At 49.7% G+C, this 22,352-nt stretch overlaps 1 protein-coding gene across 1 annotated transcript in view; it reads right to left on the bottom strand.

Moving 5' to 3' along the window:
* LOC119956304 (sterol regulatory element-binding protein 2-like) overlaps positions 1 to 22,352 on the bottom strand; it is an 88,307-nt gene that overhangs the window by 39,047 nt on the left and 26,908 nt on the right. Inside the window, exons 4-8 of the mRNA XM_038783391.1 lie at positions 17,877 to 18,023; positions 12,098 to 12,322; positions 9,322 to 9,436; positions 8,652 to 8,833; positions 6,594 to 6,780 (exon numbers count right to left, since the gene is read on the bottom strand). Of these exons, the coding sequence (XP_038639319.1) occupies positions 6,594 to 6,780; positions 8,652 to 8,833; positions 9,322 to 9,436; positions 12,098 to 12,322; positions 17,877 to 18,023 (856 nt within the window). The remainder of the gene's footprint in view (positions 1 to 6,593; positions 6,781 to 8,651; positions 8,834 to 9,321; positions 9,437 to 12,097; positions 12,323 to 17,876; positions 18,024 to 22,352) is intronic.

Genomic DNA, 22,352 nt, shown 5'->3' with positions numbered 1-22,352 from the left:
CGGAGGAAACCCACGCAGACACTGGGAGAACGTGCAGACTCCGCACAGTCACCCAAGCCGGGAATTGAACCTGGGACCCCGGAGCTGTGAAGCAACAGTGCTAACCACTGTGCCACAGTGCCGCCCACTTGTGTCAGTTACCGTGTTACCTTTAGAACAAGTAAACGTAGACCATTACCATTAGACAGGATTATTCTCAGGCACACACTGCAGATTCATTTCTAGTTTTTGCAGCCATTTTGAAATTCAGCCAGAGTAAAGCAGGAGCTTGGTGGGAGAGAATGCGCACCGGGTTGGGGGTGTGGGGGGAAAGAGACACACACCATGAAATGCACCCCCAGGGGGAGGGGGCAGAGAGCACACAGTAGGGGAATGGAGACAAGCTGCCTGTGTGGGGGGAGAAAGGCAGATTGCGCCGGGGGTAGGGTTGGGGGTGACAGAGTGAGACAAGAGGGGGGGGGGGGGGGGGGGTGGGGTTGAGGTGACAGAATGCGGGGGGGTGGGGGTGACAAAACACGCAGGGGGTAGGTTCGGGTGACAGAGAACAAGGAAGTGGGGAGGCAGAGAGTGCTGGTGGGGGCACAATGTGCAGCAGCAGTAGGTGTGAGTGAGTGAGTGAGGTGGTATGCGAGTGAACGGGCGGGGCGGTTAAAATTCCAGACATTCTCTTACCGCCCGACAGTACCCGAGGGTGACAGAGTGATCCAGAAACATACACACTCACCTTGTTACACTCTAAAACTTATTGTTTTAATGCTCAGCAAGTTGATTCTTTACAACATCGTGCCAAACTGTACCTTTCCGAAAATTGCTCATTGGTCCCTCGAGTGAGAACAATTTTGCAATGTGGCCCCCCCTCCTCCCGAAAAGGTGGACACGCCCTGGTTTAAGGAACTGGCCCAGACACTGGAAGCGCTCTCTGTTCTTATAAAAAAATGTCATCAGAGCTTTTCTATCTGACAAGAAGGATATTAAAGGCGGGCTGAACTCTGCAGAGAGTCAGACCAAGATACAGTGATGGATTCAAGGAATATTTCAGACAGGCTAGTTAAGCGAAAGGAGACAAGGGGCGCGATTCTCCGCTCCCACGCCAGGTGGGAGAATCGCGGGAGGGCCGCTCTGGCACCCCCCGCGATTCTCCCACCCCCCCCAAAAAATGGCGTGTCGCTCGGAGAATCGCGGGTCGCCGTTTTTCATGGCGACCCACGATTCTCCTGCCCGGATGGGCCGAGCGGCCTGCCGTTCCCAACCTGTTCACGCCGGCGGCAACCACATCTGGTCGCTGCCGGAGTGAACATGGCGGCAAAAGGTCGTTTGTGGCTTGTGGGGGGCGGAGCGGGGAGTGAGCACCACGGCCGTGCTCGGGGGGGGGGGGGGGGGGGGGGGGGAGGATCGGTGCCCTCCGATCATCGGGCCGGCGTCTCCAAGAGACGCACTCTTCCCCCTCCGCCGCCCCGCAAGATCAAGCCGCCACGTCTTGGGGGGCAGTGGAGGGGAAGACGGCAACTGCGCAGCGCGACTGACGTCATTAGGCGCCCCGGCTGCGTCATTCCCGGCGGCCGAGATTTACGGCATGTCGCTCCTAGCCCCCCGAGGGGGGGATGTCGCTCCTAGCCCCCTGAGGGGGGGGGATGTCGCTCCTAGCCCCCCGGGGGGGGGGGGGGGGGCGGGGAGAAGAGGTGGCGAGGAGCGGCCTCCGACGCCGTCGTGAAGCACTTCGGGTTTCACGATGGTGTCGGGCGTCGCGGAGAATTCCGCCCAAGTACTTGGGGAAGAGGGCATTCTCTGGAAGACGAGGCTGTGTATGGCAGAGAGTTTAAATGTGGCTGTGCTCTGGAGAGTAGCCAGCGTAGAATCCATAATAAAGATGGGGAACCAAGTTAATTCAAGCTGTTACAGCACTTAACGTCTGCGATGGGGCACATTTCTGGAGCCACTAATTGCGGATGAAGTTACCATTCTACAGGATAAAGAGGGAATAAAAGTAGCCGGCATTGATTTCAAAAGATAAACATGCACGGCAAACTTCAAAATGTCTTTGATGAGTGACAGATATAGTAGATTAGGGAAATGCTGTGATTATAATTGCATTAGCACTTTAAGGAAGCCTTAACCAGGCATCCCAGGGTAGATCAAGAGAAATCAAAGGAGTTGGAAAAGGTTTAAAAATTGATTAGAAGGTGGAGGTGAATTCCCAGAATAGTTGAAGATGGAGGAGTGGTGATGGTAACGGCAGGCTCGCCTTTATTGCCAGGGGATTGGGAGTTCAAGAATTTGGAAGTCTTTCTACAGTTGCACAGGGCTTTGGGAAGAACACAGGTGGAATTCCCGTACCAGCCTCCCCAGACAGGCGCCAGAATGTGGCGACTAGGGGCTTTTCACAGTAACTTCATTGAAGCCTACTCGTGACAATAAGCGATTTTCATTTCATTTTCATTTCAATACGGTGCACAGCTTTCGCCTCGATATTTAAAGGAAGCAAATGTGCATTGGCAGCAGTACAGTGAAGGTTGACGAGATTGATCCCTGTCATGAGAGGCGTGCCCTATGAGGGGAAGCTGAGCAACTCGGCCCAATGCTCTGTGGAGCTTAGAAGGACGAGAGATGATCTCATCTAAAGGTACAAGATTCTGAAGGGGCTTGGCAGGGTGGAGACAGTTTTCCCTGGCTGGGGGACGCAGTCTTAAGATGAGGGGTTGATCATTTCCGACTTGAGGAGGAGGAGAAATTTCTTTCATCAAGAGGGTTGTGAATCCTTGCAATTCTCTACCCCAGGAAACTGTGGGCGCTCCATTGTGGAGTCTGTTTAAGGTTGAGATATGCAGATTTCTGGTCTCTCGAGGGGTATGTGGAATGGGCAGAAAGGTGGAGTTGAGGCAGAAGGTCAACCATGATCATACTGAATGTTGGAACAGGCTTAAGAGAGGCTGAATTGGTCTACTCCTGCTCCTATATCTTTTGCTTTTATGCATACAAAAAGTTCCATGCCCAGGCGAGTTCTGTCCAGTCGACATCAATGATTTGGACATACACCGGGAGGAGAGGGTGTCAAAATTTGCAGATAATAGCAAAATAGGAGATGTCGTTAATTCTTTAAAAGACCAAAAGAAACTTACTCTTTAAAAAATATATTTTTAGAGTACCCAATGATTTTTTTCCAATTAAGGGGCGATGTAGCGTGGCCAACCCACCTAATATGCACATCGTATAGTATAAAAGCAAATTACTGTGGATGCAGGAATCTGAAACGAAAGAGAAAATGCTGGAAAATCTCAGCAAGTCTGGCAGCATCTGTAGGGAGAGAAAAGAGCGAACGTTTCGAGTCCGATAACTCTTTGTCAAAGCTGACAGACAGAGAGAGTGGGAAATATTTATACTGTTTGATGGAACCATCAATTCACCAGACACGTGTTTCCGACATGAATCTAGGCTTTAATCGACTTACTTCAGAGCCAGCCTGTTACCCGTTGATGAACTCTTAGTGAACTCAGGCTGACTCTGGACAAGGGTATTTATACAGCAGCACTAGGGGGAGGAGTCGTGGGCGGAGCCAAGGGTGGAGCCCAGTACAAGTTCCTGAGTACTCCCAGAGCTACTCCCCCTAGTGGTAGGATAGCTCTACTGCGCTTACAAAGACAGTGTGAATTATCATATATATATATATATTACATTCACCACACTGTGGAGTGAGAGTGAAAGATGAGTCATAGCCACAGAAACCCAGGGAAACCGGGTGCTAATGGCAGTCTCCAGAGAGAACAAAAGATGTGAAAGGTCAGACAGCAGGGAAACTAACATCAGAGGATGAACTGTGGGTGTGGGGGGAGGAGGAGGGGGAAGCAAAGAGGAGAAAGGTGTAGGAAAGGTTGGATAAGATGGGGGGGGGGGAGAAATTAAATATATATTAAGAAAGAAAGAAATGGTGAAAGACAGTTAAAATGAAATTAAAACAAATGGGTCGAGGTGGGGCTGATCATCTGAAGTTGTTGAATTCGATGTTCAGGCCGGAAGGCTGTAGCGTGCCTAACCGGAAGATGAGATGTTGTTCCTCCAGTTTGCGTTGAGCTTCACTGGAACATTGCAGCAGGCCAAGAACAGACATGTGGGCATGGGAGCAGGGTCTTTTGTTAAAATGGCAAGCAACAGGAAGGTCAGGATCCTGAATGCGCACAGACCGAAGATGCTCAGCAAAGCGATCACCAAGTGTGTGTTTGGTCTCTCCGATATAGAGACCACATTGGGAGCCGGAAATGCAATGGGCCAAATTGGAAGAGATGTAAGTGAAACGCTGCTTAACCTGGAATGAGTGTTTTGGGCCTGGGATGTTAAGCATGGAAGAGGTAAAGGGGCAGGTGTTACACCTTCTGCGGTTGCATGGGAAGGTGCCACGGGTGATGGGAAAGGTACTGGGTATGGTAGAGGAGTGGACTAGATTGGCTCAGAGGGAACGGTCCTGCGGAATGCTGACAGAGGGAGTGAAGGGAAGATGTGTTTGGTGGTGGCATCACGCTGGAGTTGGCGAAAATGGCGGAGGATTATGCTTTGCATACGGAGGCTGGTGGGATGAAATGCGAGAACGAGGGGGACTCTATCCTTGCTCTGGGAGGGAGTGGAGGGGGTGAGGGTAGTGGTGTGGGAGATGGACCGCACACTGTTGAGGGCCCTGTCCACAGCTGTAGGTGGGAAATCACTGTTGAGGTAGAAGGAACAAATTTTCAAAGCACCATTTTGGAAAGTGGCATCGTTGGAACAAATGCGACGGAGGCGAAGGAGTTGAGAGAAAGGGATGGAGTCCTTACAGGGTGTAGGGTGCGAAGAGCTGTAGTCCAGATATCTGTGGGAGTCAGTGGGCTTGTAGTGGATATTAGTGGATAGTCTATTGCCGGAAATGGAGACAGAACGATCAAGGAAGGGAAGTGTCTGAGATGGACCAGGTGAAAGTGATGAAGGGGTGGAAACTGGAAGTGAAGTTGATGAATTTTTCCAGGTCCGGATGAGAGCATGAAGCTGCACCAAAATAGTCATCAATGTATCGGTAAAGGAGTTGTGGGAGGCACATCTGACATCTTTGGGTTGTGGGGGTGAGACCCACGCAGACACGGGGAGAATGTGCAAACTCCACACGGACAGTGACCCAGAGCCGGGATCGAACCCGGATCCTCAACGCCGTGAGGCAGCAGTGCTAACCACTGCGCCGCCCCAAAGAAATCTTACTGAGAAATTGTTAAGATGAGGAGAATGGGGTTGAAAAGTGACAGATGGAATTTAATGCCAATGAAGGCAAGCTTTTGTATTTTGGTTAATAAACAGTAATTAAACTCAGAGGAGCGGTAGACTCGAACAGCAATGGAGGTTAAAGGTACTGGGTCGCAGGACATCAGCGACTGAACTGCAAAATCATAAAATAGACAAATAAAAATGTACATTTTATAGCAAGAAATACAGACTGGAAAAGCAAAGAGGTAATGGTGAGCTTACATAAAACTTTAAGGAGACCTCAGTTGGTGTGGCATTGGTCACCACACTATGGGGCATGAGACTATATCTAGAGTATTGTGTAGAGTATGGGCCTCCTTCTTTAAGGAAAGATGTAAATGTGCTAGAAACAGTTCAGAGAAGGTTTACTAGACTAATACCAGGAATGGGCAGGCTGCCTTGTGAGGGAAGGTTTGCGATTTTAGTTTTGTGTCCACTAGATTTTAGAAGAGTAAGAGGCGGCTTGATCGAAACCTTTCAGATCCCAAGGGGTGTTGACAGGGTGGATGTGGAGAGGATATTTCCTCTTGCTGGAGAATCTAGAACTAGGAGTCACTGTTTAGAAATAAGGGGTCGCTCATTTAAGACAGAGGAGAATTTTTTCTCTCTCAGAGGATCGTTAATCTCTTGAACGTTCTTCCTCGAAAGGCAGTGGGTGCCGGATCATTGAATATTTTTAAGACAAAGCGAGATAGATCCTTGATTAACAAGGGATGAAAGGTTATTGTGAGTGGGCAAGAATGTGGAGTTGAGGTCACAGTCAGATCAGCCATATTATTGAATGGCAGAACAGGCTCGAGGGACCGAGTGGCCTCCTGATGCTCCTAATTTGGATGTATATTTGTATATTGAGGTGTTGGAAAAGGTACAATGCAGATTTACTAGAATGCATCTCCTTGTACCGGGGAGCAAGGACTTGAGAAATTGGATCTTTTATCGCAAGATTATGGGGCAACACCATGGAAACATTATAAAATGATGCATAGGGAAAATGGAAAACAACTCGTTTTAGTGTCCAAGGGTCAATAGACCAAAAGGACTGTAGACTGTAACATCTACAACATTGCGGAATTCACTGCCAAGGTTGGTGGTTGACACAGAAACGACATCAACATTTGATTGAATAGGTGGAGGAAAAACAATGGGGCATTGGAACACGGTGGATAAATATGACAGGAACTATTTGTTCAGATGGAGGGACAAAGAGGTGCTGACCTCTTTCAGTATTGCAGCTTTAATGTAATCCTACAAACAAAGTGAATATTCTGGTAGGTAAACGAGAAGCCAGCACTGGACCGCGGATCAGTACACACTCCAAGAGGTCGATTAGCACTTACCAGGCTCAATTCCGAGCATATTTCTACCATGGTGTCCAGAATCTTCAGCTGCCGCGGAGTGAGTTTGACGCTCAAAAAGCGATGTAAGTGGGTTGAAGGAGAGGCAGAGAAAGGTAATGGTACACAGCAGAATCCGAGAGCTATCCAGCATACCAAGGGTAGGGGGTGATAATGGCTCCTCCTTGACCTGTACAGAGAAAGTTTGTTACAATGAATGTGTATCATTTAAGATGATCTGTATCTTAACTCCATAATCCTTGAAACATTTGCCCAACAGAAAATCACCAATCTTTTAATCGAAAGCGCTACTCTCCGTCCTTGCAACCACAGCCCGTGGGGGAAAGAGACTATATTAGTACGGTAGCACAGTGGTTAGCACTGTCGCTTCACAGCTCCAGAGTCTCAGGTTCGATTCCGGCTTGGGTCACTGTCTGTGCGGAATCTGTGCGTTCTCCCCGTGTCTGCGTGGGTTTCCTCCGGGCACTCCGGTTTCCTCACACAAGTCCAGAAAGACGTGCTTGTTAGGTGAATTGGACATTCTGAATTCGCCCTCTGTGTACTCAAACAGGTGCCGGACTGTGGCAACTAGGAGATTATCACAGTAACTTCATTGCAGTGTTAATGTAAACCTACTTGTGATACTAATAAAGATTATTGGTTGGAGATCTTGTGACACAGTGGGTAGAGTCCCTGGGCGGGATTCTCACCTACCCGGCGGGGCGGGGGGTCCCGGCGGGAAGGAGTGGCGTGAACCACTCCCGCGTTGGGCCGCCCCAAAGGTGCGTGCTGGCGTCATCCCCGCGCATGCGCAGAGGGCTTCGCTTCCGCACCGGGAATGGCGGAGGACCACAGCCTCCAATGCGGAAGGATAGAGTGCCCCCACGGCACAGGCCCGCCTGCGGATCGGTGGGTCCTGATTGCGGGCCAGGCCACCGCGGGGGCACCTCCCGGGGCCAGATCCGCCCGCGCCCTCCAAGAACCCCGGAGGCCGCCTGCGCCGCCAGTAAGGGACCTACTCTAATTTACGCCGGCGGGACTGGCAAAGAACGGGTGGGACTTTGGCCCGTCGCGGGCCGGAGAATTCGGGCAGCCCTGGGGCCTATTGAGTCGCACCGGTCCCTGCCATTCTCGGAGGCGGACGGCGCGACTCACGCCAGAGCAATTTTTGGGGGGGGGGGGGGGGGGGAGAATTTGGAGGACGGCGGGGGCAGGATTCATGCCGACCACCGGCGATTCTCCGACCCGGCGAGGGGGGGGGGGGGGTCGGAGAATCCTGCCGCTTGTGTCTGAGCCAGCTCGGAGTTTGTGTTCCACCCCGGGACCTGTTGTTTAAGGAAGGTGTCTTCACAACAGGTTGAGTATCAAACTGCAAATCCTTCTGAAACAAGCCAATGGAAACAATCCTTCTGAAACAAGAGCAGGTTGCCAAAGCAACTCGGACTCCAGTGAACTGTAGCATACACACACTATGGGCAGCACGATAGCACTACGTTTAGCACTATTGCTTCAGAGCGCCAGGGTCCCAGGTTCGATTCTCGGCTTGGGTCACTGTCTGTGCAGAGTCTGCACGTTCTCTCCATGTCTGCGTGCATTTCCTCCGGGTGCTTCAGTTCCCTCCCGCATGTCCCAAAAGTCGTGCTGTGAGGTAATTTGGACATTCAAATTTCTCCCTCTGTGTACCCGAACAGGCGCCGGAGTGTGGCGACTAGGGGCTTTTCACAGTAACTTCACTGCAGCGTTAATGTAAACCTGCTTGTGACAATAAATAGTATATTACTCGCTTCACACATTTTTTAAACATACAACCATTTGGATTATTCAAACCAAAAATGGAAGGCAAGCAAGAGCATGGGAGAGGCATGTGTACAAGAATCTTAATGAATTTTCAAAGTAAAACAAACTGAAAATGTAAATCATACATCTTTCGAGTGCCAAGGCTCTTTTTACATAAGCTTTTTACAATAATATATGGCATCTTCAATAATTTAATATTAATGTCAACAAGATATTAATAAAGTAAAAGTAAATGGAAATGAAGGTAATTGAAACCGCTACTACCATGGCTTCATCGAGGAGAGGGCTTCCTGGTTCTGACTCAATGGAACATGGCGAGAATGTGCCTGGGGAGCCAGGGTCGGAAGGTGGCGGCGACATCATCAATAAATGCGATTTGAAGTCGTCAGTCTTCATGTCAACGTCAATGTTCAGGAGGCTGGAAATCTCGGATGTCTTATGGCCCTCTGTAGTTACGTGAGGGGGAAGAAAAAAAAATCAATTTAACTTCTCCATCTTACTCATTTGAAAACATTGTTCTGAATATGACGTATCTTAAGCTTTGGCAGTATTCAATACAGATGTGAGTAAGGAAGGAATCCAAATGTAGGTGGATGTGATTGAAGGCTTGGCACTGTTAAGTGTGTGTTAGTTGGGCAGATTGGTGGCGCAGTGGTTAGCACTGCTGCCTCACGGCGCCGAGGTCCCAGGTTCGATCCCGGCTCTGGGTCACTGTCCGTGTGGAGTTGGCACATTCTCCCTGTGTTTGTGTGGGTTTCGCCCCCACAACCCAAAGATGTGCTGGGTAGGTGGATTGGCCACGCTAAACTGCCCCTTAATCGGAAAAAATGAATTGGGTACTCTAAATTTGTTTTTTTTTTAAATGTGTATTAGTTACTGGTAAAGGCTGTAGAGAGTGCGGATCTCTCGGTCATGCAAAGTTGGCGCTACTTACTGTTCTTCTGATTGGCTATTTTCAATGCCATGTTCTCCTGTCGTAGCTTGTGGTTGGTTTGTTGCAGGTGTTTAATGTAATCAATGGCTTTCCTCAACACTCCAGATTTGTTCATCTACAAAATACAGCATGCGTTAGTATTTGCCTAGATTTCCATTCAAATTTAACAATACATGGAACATTGGAATGTGCTTTCCTTCGAAAGGAAGATTTACATTGTTATAGCGCCTCTTCCTTGCCAGGATACGCACATCGCTTTAAAGCCAATCATGTACATTGGTCCATATTTTGCTGTGGTAATGATGGCAAAATTGGTCAGCTTTCTCCATCATTGCTCCACTGAAACTGACAGAAACCTTGTGACATGGGACATGTGCGGAACAACATAAACTCAGAAGATGTTGCCAATGAAACTACGTTCCTCCATAGGGGGCCCTGTGGTAGCTCCCACAGGCTGTGATATTAATAAATTAAACATTCTTGTATCGATGCACAAATACAGATGGGATGTGGGACGCAAGAAAGAGAAATGTTTAATTTCAAACGGTGGGTGTTCACTACCTTCTCAAGCGCAACGAGTAAAAGAACAATATCCGCCTTGATTGCAGTGTCCACATCCCAAGAATTTAATTTTCCAAAGGTTAGATTCCATGGACAGTCGGGGCGGCATGGTGGCGCAGTGGTTAGCCCTGCTGCCTCACGGCGCCGAGGGCCTGGGATCGATCTCAGCCCCGGGTCACTGTCCATGTGGAGTTTGCACAATCACCCCGTGTCTGCGTGTGTCTCACCCCCACAACCCAAAGATGTGAAGGGTGGGTGAATTGACCACGCTAAATTGCCCCTTAATTGGGCAATCTAAATTTATTTTTAAAAGATTCCATGGACTGAACTGACTTGCAGTTCATAGGCTCCGTCATTCTACAGTTTCCAACTCTCAAATTGATGATTGTCGGTCCTGAATGGCGGCGGCACAGGAGTCCATTCAGACTGCCATGTCCGTGCTGGCTCTCTGCACGAGCAACTCGGGCAGTCATCCGTCACCTGCAATTTCCCCACAGCCCTGCCATCCTTTCTCTCTCCAAGCAATTATCCTTTTGAAAGCCAATATTTTATCCGCGTCGACCACAGCACATTCCACATGCTGCGTAAAGGATTTTCCTCACGTCACCGTTAGTGCTTCTGACAGTCACCCGAAATTGGAGACCTTCCGTTCTCAATCCTTGTGCCAACCGGAACAGTTTCTCCCCCCTCTACTCTGCCCAGATTCTTCATTATTTTGAACATCTCTATAAAATCTCCTCTCAACATTCTCTTCTCTAGGGAGAAGAGACTATACTCATTGGAATTTAGAAGAATAAGGGGGGAATCTTATAGAAACATATAAAATTATGAAGGGAATAGATAAGATAGAAGCAAGGAGGTTGTTTCCACTGGAGGGTGAAACGTGAACTAGGGGGCATAGCCCCAGAATAAGGGAGAGCAGATTTAGGACTGAGTTGAGGAGGAATTTCTTCACCCAAAGGGTTGTGAATCTGTGGAATTCCTTGCCCAGTGAAGCAGTTGAGGCCACCTCGTTGGATGTTTTTAAAGCAAAGATAGATGGATTGAACAGTAAAGGAATTAAGGGTTACGGTGAGCGGGTGGGTAAGTGGAGTTGAGTCCACAAAAAGATCTTATTGAATGGCGCAGGAGGCTCGAGGGGCCAGATGGCCGACTCCTGGCTCCTAGTGCTTATGTTATGAGACCAATCCCATCTTTTTTAATTCATCCAAGTCTTTGAATTTCCTCATCCCCGGAACCACTGACGTTAAATATTTTCTGCACCTTCTCCAGTGTCTCCTTGCTGAATGGCCACAGACAGGATCACAGCCAACATTGGAACCGTCCTTGCTGAATGCCCACAGAGGATCACAGCCAACATTGGAACCATCCTTGCTGAATGGCCACAGACAGGATCACAGCCAACATTGGAACCGCCCTTGCTGAATGGCCACAGACAGGATCACAGCCAACATTGGAACCGCCCTTGCTGAATGGCCACAGACAGGATCACAGCCAACATTGGAACTGTCCTTGCTGAATGGCCACAGACAGGATCACAGCCAACATTGGAACCGCCCTTGCTGAATGGCCACAGACAGGATCACAGCCAACATTGGAACCGCCCTTGCTGAATGGCCACAGACAGGATCACAGCCAACATTGGAACCGCCCTTGCTGAATGCCCTCACACACTTTCAGAATGTTCCACGTCACATTTGCTTCAACACACCAAGTAACCTCAGCGTCAAATCCAAAAGTCAGAGATCTCAAATAAACCAGTAAAGCACCATGTGGTACACATACCTACCGAGGCGAAAGGATAGCTTAAATAGGATAATTTAATAAATAGAGTAAAGTCACCAGAGTCCCAGATGACCATAGGCTGCTTTCCCCTTTGAGGGGGGAGAGCTGACTGCTGGTGATTGAACCCGAGGGTCACCACACCTCAGGCCAGGGGGAAGATGGAGACGGCGGGGCCTTCCTGAGTAACCTCAGCCGGTACAGGGATTGAACCTGCGTCATTGGGCTCGTTCTGCATCACAAAGCAGCTGTCCAGCCAACTGAGCTAACCCAGCCCCCCATTTAGTAAATAGTTGGCTTGGACAATGAATTAAATGCAAATTATTGCATGCAACAGATGTAATACTGACACTATTTTCTCCCTTTACCCCTTGACCTACACCATCTCAATGCAAGATTCTGTATTTTAAAATCATTCATATAATTAACTTACCTTAGCGTCTGTCCCCATCACAAGATCCTTGAGCTCGATGATTTTATCATTAATGGATGACCGGTAGCGCTTCTCAATGATATTGTGAGTTGTTCTCTTCTCGCCCTCCTTCAGCCCCTCTGCCGGAACCTTTCCATTCCCAACAATCTGCTTGATCGGAACCTTGTCAGCTCCAACCATCATTGGCATGGTGGTCAAAATAGTCCCATTACTGCTGACCAACGTCTGAGATGAAAAACACAATGTAATTTTCGACCGACCCACACATCTGAAAGGTTTAATTCATTTTCCAGTTTTTATTTTTAAAACAAGCTGTCCTAGAACCCGCCACTGACATACGCTTGGCCGCCATTCTCTTTCCCACGTGACACGCCGTTCCATCTAACGGACGGGCAAGCAACCGGTTCCCAATCCTCTTCCATCAGACCACAGCCAGAACAGAAGGAGGGGGTAGCTCGGGGAAATATGCTCTGCAACTGTAACTTCTTCCTCGCTGCAATCTCTGCTTTCAACATGTCCGTGGGAAATAACAGGAGCATTACTGTGTTGGACCAGAAAGGCATTCTGTACAATACCCCATCTATCACTAGGGTCGAGACTAAACATTTAAAATAGCCAGGTAATTCCTTGGACCCTTCCTGTCTCTTTTTAATGAAAACTCTAAGTATCTTTAATTCCTTCTATGCTTAAATAATAATGGGAAATGAAGAAATGGCTGAGGAACTGAACAAGGTTTTTGGGTCGGTCTTCACAGTAGAAGACACAAATAACATGCCAGCGACTGACAGAAATGAGGCTATGACAGGTGAGGAGCTTGAGAGGATTGTTATCACTAAGGAGGGAGTGATGGGCAAGCTAATGGGGCTAAAGGTAGACAAGTCTCCTGGCCCTGATGGAATGCATCCCAGAGTGCTAAAAGAGATGGCTAGGGAAATTGCAGATGCACTAGTGATAATTTACCGAAATTCACTAGACTCTGGGGTGGTCCCGGTGGATTAGAAATTAGCAAACGTGACGCCACTGTTTAAAAAAGGAGGTCGGCAGAAAGCAGGACATTATAGGCCAGTGAGCTTAACTTCGGTACTAGGGAAGATGCTGGAATCTATCATCAAGGAAGAAATTGCGAGGCATCTGGATAGAAATTGTTCCATTGGGCAGACGCAGCATGGGTTCGTAAAGGGCAGGTCATGCCTAACTAATTTAGTGGAATTTTTTGAGGACATTACCAGTGCAGTAGATAACGGGGAGCCGATGGATGTGGCGCTGGAGGGTGTGCAGAGGAGATTCACTAGGTTAATCCCAGAGCTGAAGGGGTTGGATTATGAGGAGAGGTTGAGTAGACTGGGACTGTACTCATTGGAATTTAGAAGGATGAGGGGGGTCTTATAGAAACATTTAAAATTATGAAGGGAATAGATAGGATAGATGCGGGCAGGTTGTTTCCACTGGCGGGTGAAAGCAGAACTAGGGGACATAGCCTCAAAATAAGGGGAAGTAGATTTAGGACTGAGTTTAGGAGGAACTTCTTCACCCAAAGGGTTGTGAATCTATGGAATTCCTTGCCCAGTGAAGCAGTTGAGGCTCCTTCATTACATGTTTTTAAGGTAGAGATAGATAGTTTTTTGAAGAATAAAGGGATTAAGGGTTATGGTGTTCGGGCCGGAAAGTGGAGCTGAGTCCACAAAAGATCAGCCATGATCTCATTGAATGGCGGAGCAGGCTCGAGGGGCCAGATGGCCTACTCCTGCTCCTAGTTCTTATGTTCATAAATAGGTCAATGTTCGGGTTCCGTTCTCTTTCTGGTGTTGAAATTCTGCATCATTCATCCCCTACTTATACACTCCTGGTCCTCAACAATGTGTAATTCCTCATCTCTCGGTCTTCCCTGATCCCTAGAATCTTCGAGTATTAAACCCTCCCCCACCCAATTTAAAAAAAAAGTGATAACTCATTCTGAAGATTGCATTATCTGATGATCCAAGTGAGATTCTTTTTTTTTCCAGTGGTTTGAGGCTTTGGAAATCAGAGACAAGGGCAGCAAGAGCATCTGAACATCACCACCTCAGAGGATTCACTCCATGTCACACATCATTCAACACATATCGCACATTCATTTGTCACCACTGGGTCAGAATTTCCGGAACACGCTCCCTAACAGCACTGTGGTGAATGGGAGAATAAATGATGACTTGGAGGAGGGGGCTGAAGGGTGGGTCAGTAAATTTGCTGATGACACCAAGATTGATGGAGTAGTGGATGAGGTGGAGGGCTATTGTAGGCTGCGAAGAGACATTGATAGGATGCAGAGCTGGGCCGTAAAATGGCAGATGGAGTTTAACCCTGATAAAGTGCGAGGTGATTCATTTTGGTAGAAAACATTTGAATGTGGATTACAGGGTCAACGGCAGGGTTCTGAGGACTGTGGAGGAACAGAGAGATTTTGGGGTTCATGTCTACAGACCTCTGAAGGTTGCCATTCAAGTGGATAGAGCCGTGAAGAAGGCCTATATTGTGTTAGCGTTTATTAACAGGGGGCTTAAGTTTAAGAGCCGCGGGGTTATGCTGCAACTGTACAGGACCCTGGTGAGACCACATTTGGAGTATTGTGTGCAGTTCTGGTCACCTCATTATAGGAAGGATGTGGAAGCATTGGAAAGGGTGCAAAGGAGATTTACCAGGATGCTGCCTGGTTTGGAGGGTAGGTCTTATGATGAAAGGTTGAGGGAGCTAGGGCTTTTCTCTTTGGAGCGGAGGAGGATGAGAGGCGACTTAATAGAGGTTTATAAGATGATGAGGGGGATAGATAGAGTGGACGTTCAGCGACTATTTCCTCAGGTGGATGTAGATGTTACAAGGGGGCATAACTATAAGATTCAGGGTGGGAGATATAGGGGGGCTGTACGAGGTAGGTTCTTTACTCAGAGAGTGGTTAGGGTGTGGAATGGACTGCCTGCTGTGATACTTCAGTCAGACACTTGAGGAACTTTCAAGCGGTTATTGGATAGGCACATGGAGCACACCAGAATGACAGGGAGTGGGATAGCTTGATCTTGGTTTTGGACAATGTTCGGCACAACATCGAGGGCCGAACGGCCTGTTCTGTGCTGTACTGTTCTATGTTCTAAATAGATCAGCAATAATGGGCTGGATTCACCATTTTTGAGACTAAGTGCGGAGGATCTGTGGCGTTTTACATCAAAAAATTCAGCAGCGACGGCAGCAGGGTGGAGCAGTGGTTAGCGCTGCCGCCTCACGGCGCCGAGGCCCCAGGTTCGATCCCGGCTCTGGGTCACTGTCCGTGTGGAGTTTGCACATTCTCCCCGTGTCTGCGTGGGTTTCGCCCCCACAACCCAAAGATGTGCAGGGTAGGTGGTTCAAAAAAATCAGCAGCGCCCCCTCGCGATCCTGCGAACGGTAAGGGGACGGCAGCCATGCCACCGGGTAAAACACCCGGTTCCCACGATATAAACGGCTGGAGAATGGCCGGGTCCATGGCCACAGGTGCTGATGACCTGCAGTGGCCGCGGCGTAAATCATGGTGCCAGCAGTGCACGGACCCAACCTGCCAGATAGTGCCTCCCTGGCCACCCCCCACCAGTCCCCCCACCCCTCGCAGAGGACGCCCCTGGCCACCCCCCACCAGTCCCCCCAGCCCTCGCAGAGGACGCCCCTGGCCACCCCTCACCAGTGCCCCCAGCCCTCGCAGAGGACGCCCCTGGCCACCCCCCACCAGTCCCCCCACCCCTCGCAGAGGACACCCCTGGCCACCCCCCACCAGTCCCCCCACCCCTCGCAGAGGCCAGCCCTCGCAGAGGACACCCCTGGCCACCCCCCACCAGTCCCCCCACCCCTCGCAGAGGACACCCCTGGCCACCCCCCACCAGTCCCCCCAGCCCTCGCAGAGGACGCCCCTGGCCACCCCTCACCAGTGCCCCCAGCCCTCGCAGAGGACGCCCCTGGCCACCCCCCACCAGTCCCCCCAGCCCTCGCAGAGGACACCCCTGGCCACCCCCCACCAGTCCCCCCAGCCCTCGCAGAGGACACCCCTGGCCAGCAGCACGGCTCACGCCCAACTGTGGCAGCGCTGGACGCAGTCCGCAGCCACCATACCGGGTTCCCGACCACTGGGACCGCTACATCCCGCTGGACTCAGTCCAACGCCGCCACAAATGGAGGGTGGGGGGGCGCGATCCGCTGGCAGTGGGGGGACATTATTCGGGGCTGGGCGCACTGTGGGGCGGTGATCCGGGGTGCGCGAGTCGACAAAAGCGGGGGCACTATTTCACGGGCCGAGTCTGCGGGCTGCGTCCGCAATGTAGCACAGCGTGGCTCCTGCAGGCTGCCGGCGTGAGCATACGCGGCCACGGACCTGGTAATTCTCCGGGACCTATCGGCAGCTAGAGCCGGGTGCTGTACGCTGCCGTCCTGCTAACCCCCAGCCAAACAGGGAACCAGTGGTCATTTTGCGCCATTTTATACGGCATCAAACGCCACCGTTCCCACGCGGGCATGTGGACATAGCCCCAGAATGGGAGAATCCAGCCGCATGGCTGCCTACTACACTCAGCATGGCACTTAGACAATGGTGACAATATTGGGATATTTCTCCAACCTCTAAATGATATCTTGGTTTTGTGTTTTGGTCCAGGTAAATCAACACACGTGTGCATCACAATCAGGTTTGCCCTCAACTGACATTCACATGAGAGGGATTATAATTTTTTTCCTCGCTAGAGGTGATTGATACTAAGCTAACTGCTGTACCCCTGCTAATCCAACGGAGACCATTTAACTCAATAATTGAGAGCCAACTCTTCATAACTGCTCAGGTCAATCACAGGTTGCCTTCATGACCAACTCAGCCAGCGGTGAGCTCCAGACGCAAATACTTTTTCCTTAAGTGTGTCGTCTCAGTGGAGTTGCGTTAACGTTTAATGGAGGGCCTAAGCCTGTCAGAAAGTTCAGATCCCATAGAATTCCTACAGTGCAAAAGGAGGCCGTTAGGCCCATCGAGTCTACACCAACTCTCTGAAAGAGCACCCTATCTAGGCTCACTCCCCCGCCATATCCCCATCAAACTTAGGACACTAGGGGCAGTACGGTGGCAGAGTGGTTAGAACTGCTGCCTCACGGCGCTGAGGACCCGGGTTAGATCCCGGCCTGGGTCACTGTCCGTGTGGAGTTTGCACATTCTCCCCGTGTCTGCGTGGGTTTCACCCCCACAACCCAAAAATGTGCAGGCTAGGTGGATTGGCCACGCTAAATTACCCCTCAATTGGAAAACAAATATTGGGGAATTATAATTTATATTAAAAAATCAACCTTTATGAAATGAAAATGAAATGAAAATCGCTTATTGTCACGAGTAGGCTTCAAATGAAGTTACTGTGAAAAGCCCCTAGTCGCCACATTCCGGCGCCTGTTCGGGGAGGCTGTTACGGGAATCGAACCGTGCTGCTGGCTTGCCTTGGTCTGCTTTCAAAGCCAGCGATTAGCCCTGTGAGCTAAACAGCCCCTGGACACAAAGGGGCAATTTAGCACGGCCAATCCACCTAACCTGCACATTTTTGGACAGCGATAGGAAACCGGAGCACCCGGAAAAACCCATACAGACACGAGGAGAAAGTACAATCTCCACACAGCTAGTCGCCCCAGGCCGGAATTGAACCCTGGCGTTGGGAGGCAACAGTTCCAAAACAAACAAACAATACACGTTTTTAAAAAAGTGATCCCACCATTTGAACTGGCATTAATGACTCAAATTGTGAATTGAACATACTGGGACTTGTAAAGCTGTTGTCTGGACTGGAGTGGCCAGTGTGGTGATGGTTGGATTGTGCATCGCGGCAATAACTGGGCTGCGATCAGCTTTCAAAGTAGTGAGGACCAAGGAGTCTGTCTTTATGAGCTGGGGCTGTACCAGGACCTGGAATAGAAGAAAATACACCAAGCGGAACATTAAAAATCTGCCAGTGAGGTTCTCAATAACCAATTGATCAAAATAATAGTTTCAGAATCATTAAGGAATACAGCTAATTTCACAAACGGGACCAGGATCTAATGTTTGGTCCAAAAAAAGTGATACGTTAAGCTGCAACTGGTTAATGATAAGATGCTGCAATGTTCTCTCGTCAGATTTAGGACAGATTGTCAGACTAGGAAGATTCTGGACATTAACAGGAGTACGGGGCAAAGATTTGGTTACACAAAATGCTACTTATGAAATGTCCTAACCTGTGGGAGATTCTGAATCTTACCACTACACTCTCTCAATGATAATTTTGTTGGGTTTTCAACTCAGCAACAAAAACACATTCAACTTTGGCAAATTGAGGCTCAAAGCAGTGATTCTACAGGAGGCGGACGTGGATGAGAAATTAATTCATTCCTCTGAGGCAGGAATTGCGGCCTTTGCTACTCAATGTGGAGGGGGAAAAGAGGATGGAGGTGGAGGAGGAAAAGAGGATGGAAGTACTTTGGAATTACTTTAAAAAAAATAAATTTAGAGTATCCAATTATTTTATTATCCAATCAAGGGCCAATTTAGCGTGGCCAATCCATCTACCCTGCACATCTTTGAGTCAAGGGGGCGAAACCCATGCAGACACGGGGAGAATGTGCAAACTCCACACGGACAGTGACCCGGGGCCGGGATCAAACCCAGGTCCTCAGCGGCGTAGGCAGCAGTGTTAACCACTACGCCACCGTGCTGCCCTTGCAATGGCATTTTACATTGTAGTTTAATGCGTCATGTTCTCAATGACGTAATAAAGCAGCAAATAAGAGTCCATTTGTTTCAGTTGGCAGCAACCTCATATCCTCGTTAAATAGTTCCGGATTGAAGTTCTGCTCCAGGACCTTCGTTTAAATAGCCACCGACCAGTGGCTTCAGAAACCAGTCTATTATAGGGTACTTCAACAAATACCTTTTGAACATCCATATACACATCAACTGCACCACCCAAAGAGCATAAGAATTAGGAGAAGGCCATTCAGCCCCTCAAGCCTGCTTTGCCATTCAACAAGATCATGTGGCCTCTATTTCTTTTTCCTGCCTGCCCCTCCATCACCTTCCATTTTTGATTTTAAAAATCTCTCCAACTCAGCCGTGAGTATATTCAGAACCCACTGCTCTCTGGGATTGAGAATTTCACAGACTAACGACCCTCAAAGAGAGAAAATTAAATCACATCTCAGTCTCAAATGGGAGAACCTTCATCTTTAAACTGTGTTGCTCAGATTCAGACTCCCCCCTTAAGGGGAAACATCCTCTCAGCTAACAAATTCCTGTCGGATCTTCTATGTTTCAATAAGATCACCTCTTGTTTTTCTCAATTCCAATGGGAATCGGCCCAAGCTGCTCAACCTTTCCTCAAATTAGTCGAATGAACCTTCTCTGAACTGCCTCTAATGCAATTATATACTTTCTACAGTAAGGAGACCAAAACCGTACACAGTCTCATCAAGACCCTTTCTATTATTTCGAGGGACACGGTCATACTTGTCAGGTTCTATTTGCCATTGACCAATTGGTGTCGAGTCATTAGTTAACCCATTTTCCAAGCAAAAATCAATTTTAAGTTGTGGCTCCATGTGACTCTCACCATCGTTAGGTCGACTAGCCAAAGTTTCGCTCTTTCCACCTCAGCAACCTAGGATTATCCAGTCATAGACTCACAGAGTCCACAGCACAGAGAAGGCCCTTCAGCCCATTGCATCCATGGCTGTCAATAACAACCACCTAACTATTCTAATCCCATTTTCCAGCAGGCCCTTGTATACCGTGGCCTTGCAAGTGCTCATCTAAATGCTTCTTAAATGAGGGTCTCTGCCTCCACCACCCTTTCAGGCAGCGAGTTCCAGACTCCCACCACCCTCTGGGTTAAAGGGTTTTTCCTCACATCCCCTCTAAACCTCCTGCCCCTTACCTTCAATCTGTGCCCCCGCTCACTGATTCCTCCACCAAGGGGAAAAGTTTCTTCCTGTCTACTCTATCTATGCCCCTCATAATGTTATGCATCTCAATCATGCCCCCCTCAATTTCCTCTGCTCCAGGAAAAATAACCCCAGTCTATCCAATCTCTCTTCATAGCTAAAACTCTCCAGCCCAGGCAACATCCTGGTAAATCTCCTCTGCACCCTTCCCAGTGGCTATCACATCCCTTCATATGCCTTCTTAACCACTGCATCCACCTGCTCTGACCTTAAAGTGTACATGCACACCAAGGTCCCTTTGATCCGCGGTGCTCCCAGAGACCTGCCGTTCATCATATATTCCCCTTGCTTTGTCTGTCCTACCTCACCTATCTGGATTGAATTCCACTTGCCACAAATCGGCCCATCTATAATATCCTGCAATCGAAAGCTATCCTCCTGACTATTTACCACCCCATCAATTTTGAAAAAATGAAATGAAAATCGCTTATTGTCACGAGTAGGCTTCAAATGACGTTACTGTGAAAAGCCCCTAGTCGCCACATTCCGGCGCCTGTTCGGGGAGGCTGGTACGGGAACGGGAAGCAATTTTCGTATCATCCGCAAATTTACTGATCAACCCTCCTACATTCATGTCTAAATCAGACTTCCGGCGGCGGCTATGAAGGAGTAGGTCGCACATTTGGTGGCTCCCGCTTGGGTCGGAACTTTGGACCTTCCCCCCCCCCCGATTTATTTGTCGGATCTGAAGTGGAAAATTGATGTTAGATACAACTGAGATGAGGAGTGCTCGCAAAGGAAGAAACAGGCGAACGGAGAAGGCTTGGGTTGAGGCTGCAGCGGGAGAAAGCATGGCAGAGGACCGGAGTCCTGGGTTGACGATCCAGCAGTTGATGCAGTTCATACATTCGCCAAGCAGAAGCAGGACTGCTTGGGGACCCGATTAAGGAGTCGATTGCGCGGCTGGAACTCAGACTGGATGCTCAGGATAGGGCGATCCAGAAAGTGGAGAAGGCGCTGGCTGAGCAGGAGCACCAAACTGCGGTGGAGTTGGAGGTGGGGATGCTGAGAGACCAGCAGAAAAGGCTCCTGGAGAGCTTGGGCGATATGTTTATAGAAGGGAGCTTTCCCAGCTTGAGGGAACTGGAGGTGATGTTAGAACTGACAGGAGGGGATGAATTTAGGTACCTGCAGGCAGGTCTCAACCTTCCCGCACCTACCAACAAGGGGGGATACAGGACAGGGTAGTTTCCAAAGTGTGGGTGGGAGACGGGAGGGTTTCTGACATTTATAAGGAGCTTATGGGGTCAGAGGAAACGCAGACTGAGGAGCTGAAACACAATTGCGAAGAGGAGTTAGGAGGAGAGATAGAGAATGGTCTCTGGGTGGATGCGTTGAGTAGAGTCAACGTGACCACAACATGTGCCAGGCTCAGCCTGATACAGTTTAAGGTCGTTCACCGGGCTCACATGACAGTGGCCCGGATGAGCAGGTTCTTTGGGGTGGAAGACTGGTACGCAAGGTGTGCGTGAGGACCAGCGATGCCATGTCCACATGTTCTGGGCATGCCTGAAGCTTAGGGGATTCTAGCAGGGGTTTGCGGACGTCATGTCCAAAATATTGAAAACAAGGGTGGCACCGAGTCCAGAGGTAGCGATTCAGCAAGGGACCCAACATTGATCCCTGCGGGACCCCAACACTGATCCCCGTCCCCAACACTGATCCCTGTCCCCAACACTGATCCCTGTGGGACCCCAACACTGATCCCTGCGGGACCCCAACACTGATCCCTGCGGGACCCCAACACTGATCCCTGTGGGACCCCAACACTGATCCCTGCGGGACCCCAACACTGATCCCTGTGGGACCCCAACACTGATCCCTGCGGGACCCCAACAATGATCCCTGTGGGACCCAACATTGATCCCTGCGGGACCCCAACACTGATCCCTGTGGGACCCCAACACTGATCCCTGCGGGACCCCAACACTGATCCCTGCGGGACCCCAACACTGATCCCTGCGGGACCCCAACACTGATCCCTGCGGGACCCCAACACTGATCCCTGTGGGACCCCAACACTGATCCCTGTGCCCAACACTGATCCCTGCGGGACCCCAACACTGATCCCTGTGGGACCCCAACACTGATCCCTGTGGGACCCCAACACTGATCCCTGCGGGACCCCAACACTGATCCCTACGGGACCCCAACACTGATCCCTGCGGGACCCCAACACTGATCCCTGCGGGGCCCCAACACTGATCCCTGCGGGGCCCCAACACTGATCCCTGCGGGACCCCAACACTGATCCCTGCGG

This window comes from Scyliorhinus canicula, chromosome 23, assembly GCF_902713615.1.
Source record: "Scyliorhinus canicula chromosome 23, sScyCan1.1, whole genome shotgun sequence".
Classification (NCBI taxonomy): domain Eukaryota; kingdom Metazoa; phylum Chordata; class Chondrichthyes; order Carcharhiniformes; family Scyliorhinidae; genus Scyliorhinus; species Scyliorhinus canicula.
The sequence above is the reverse complement of the archived record's forward strand: the minus strand, read 5'-3'. Positions and strand labels throughout refer to the sequence as shown.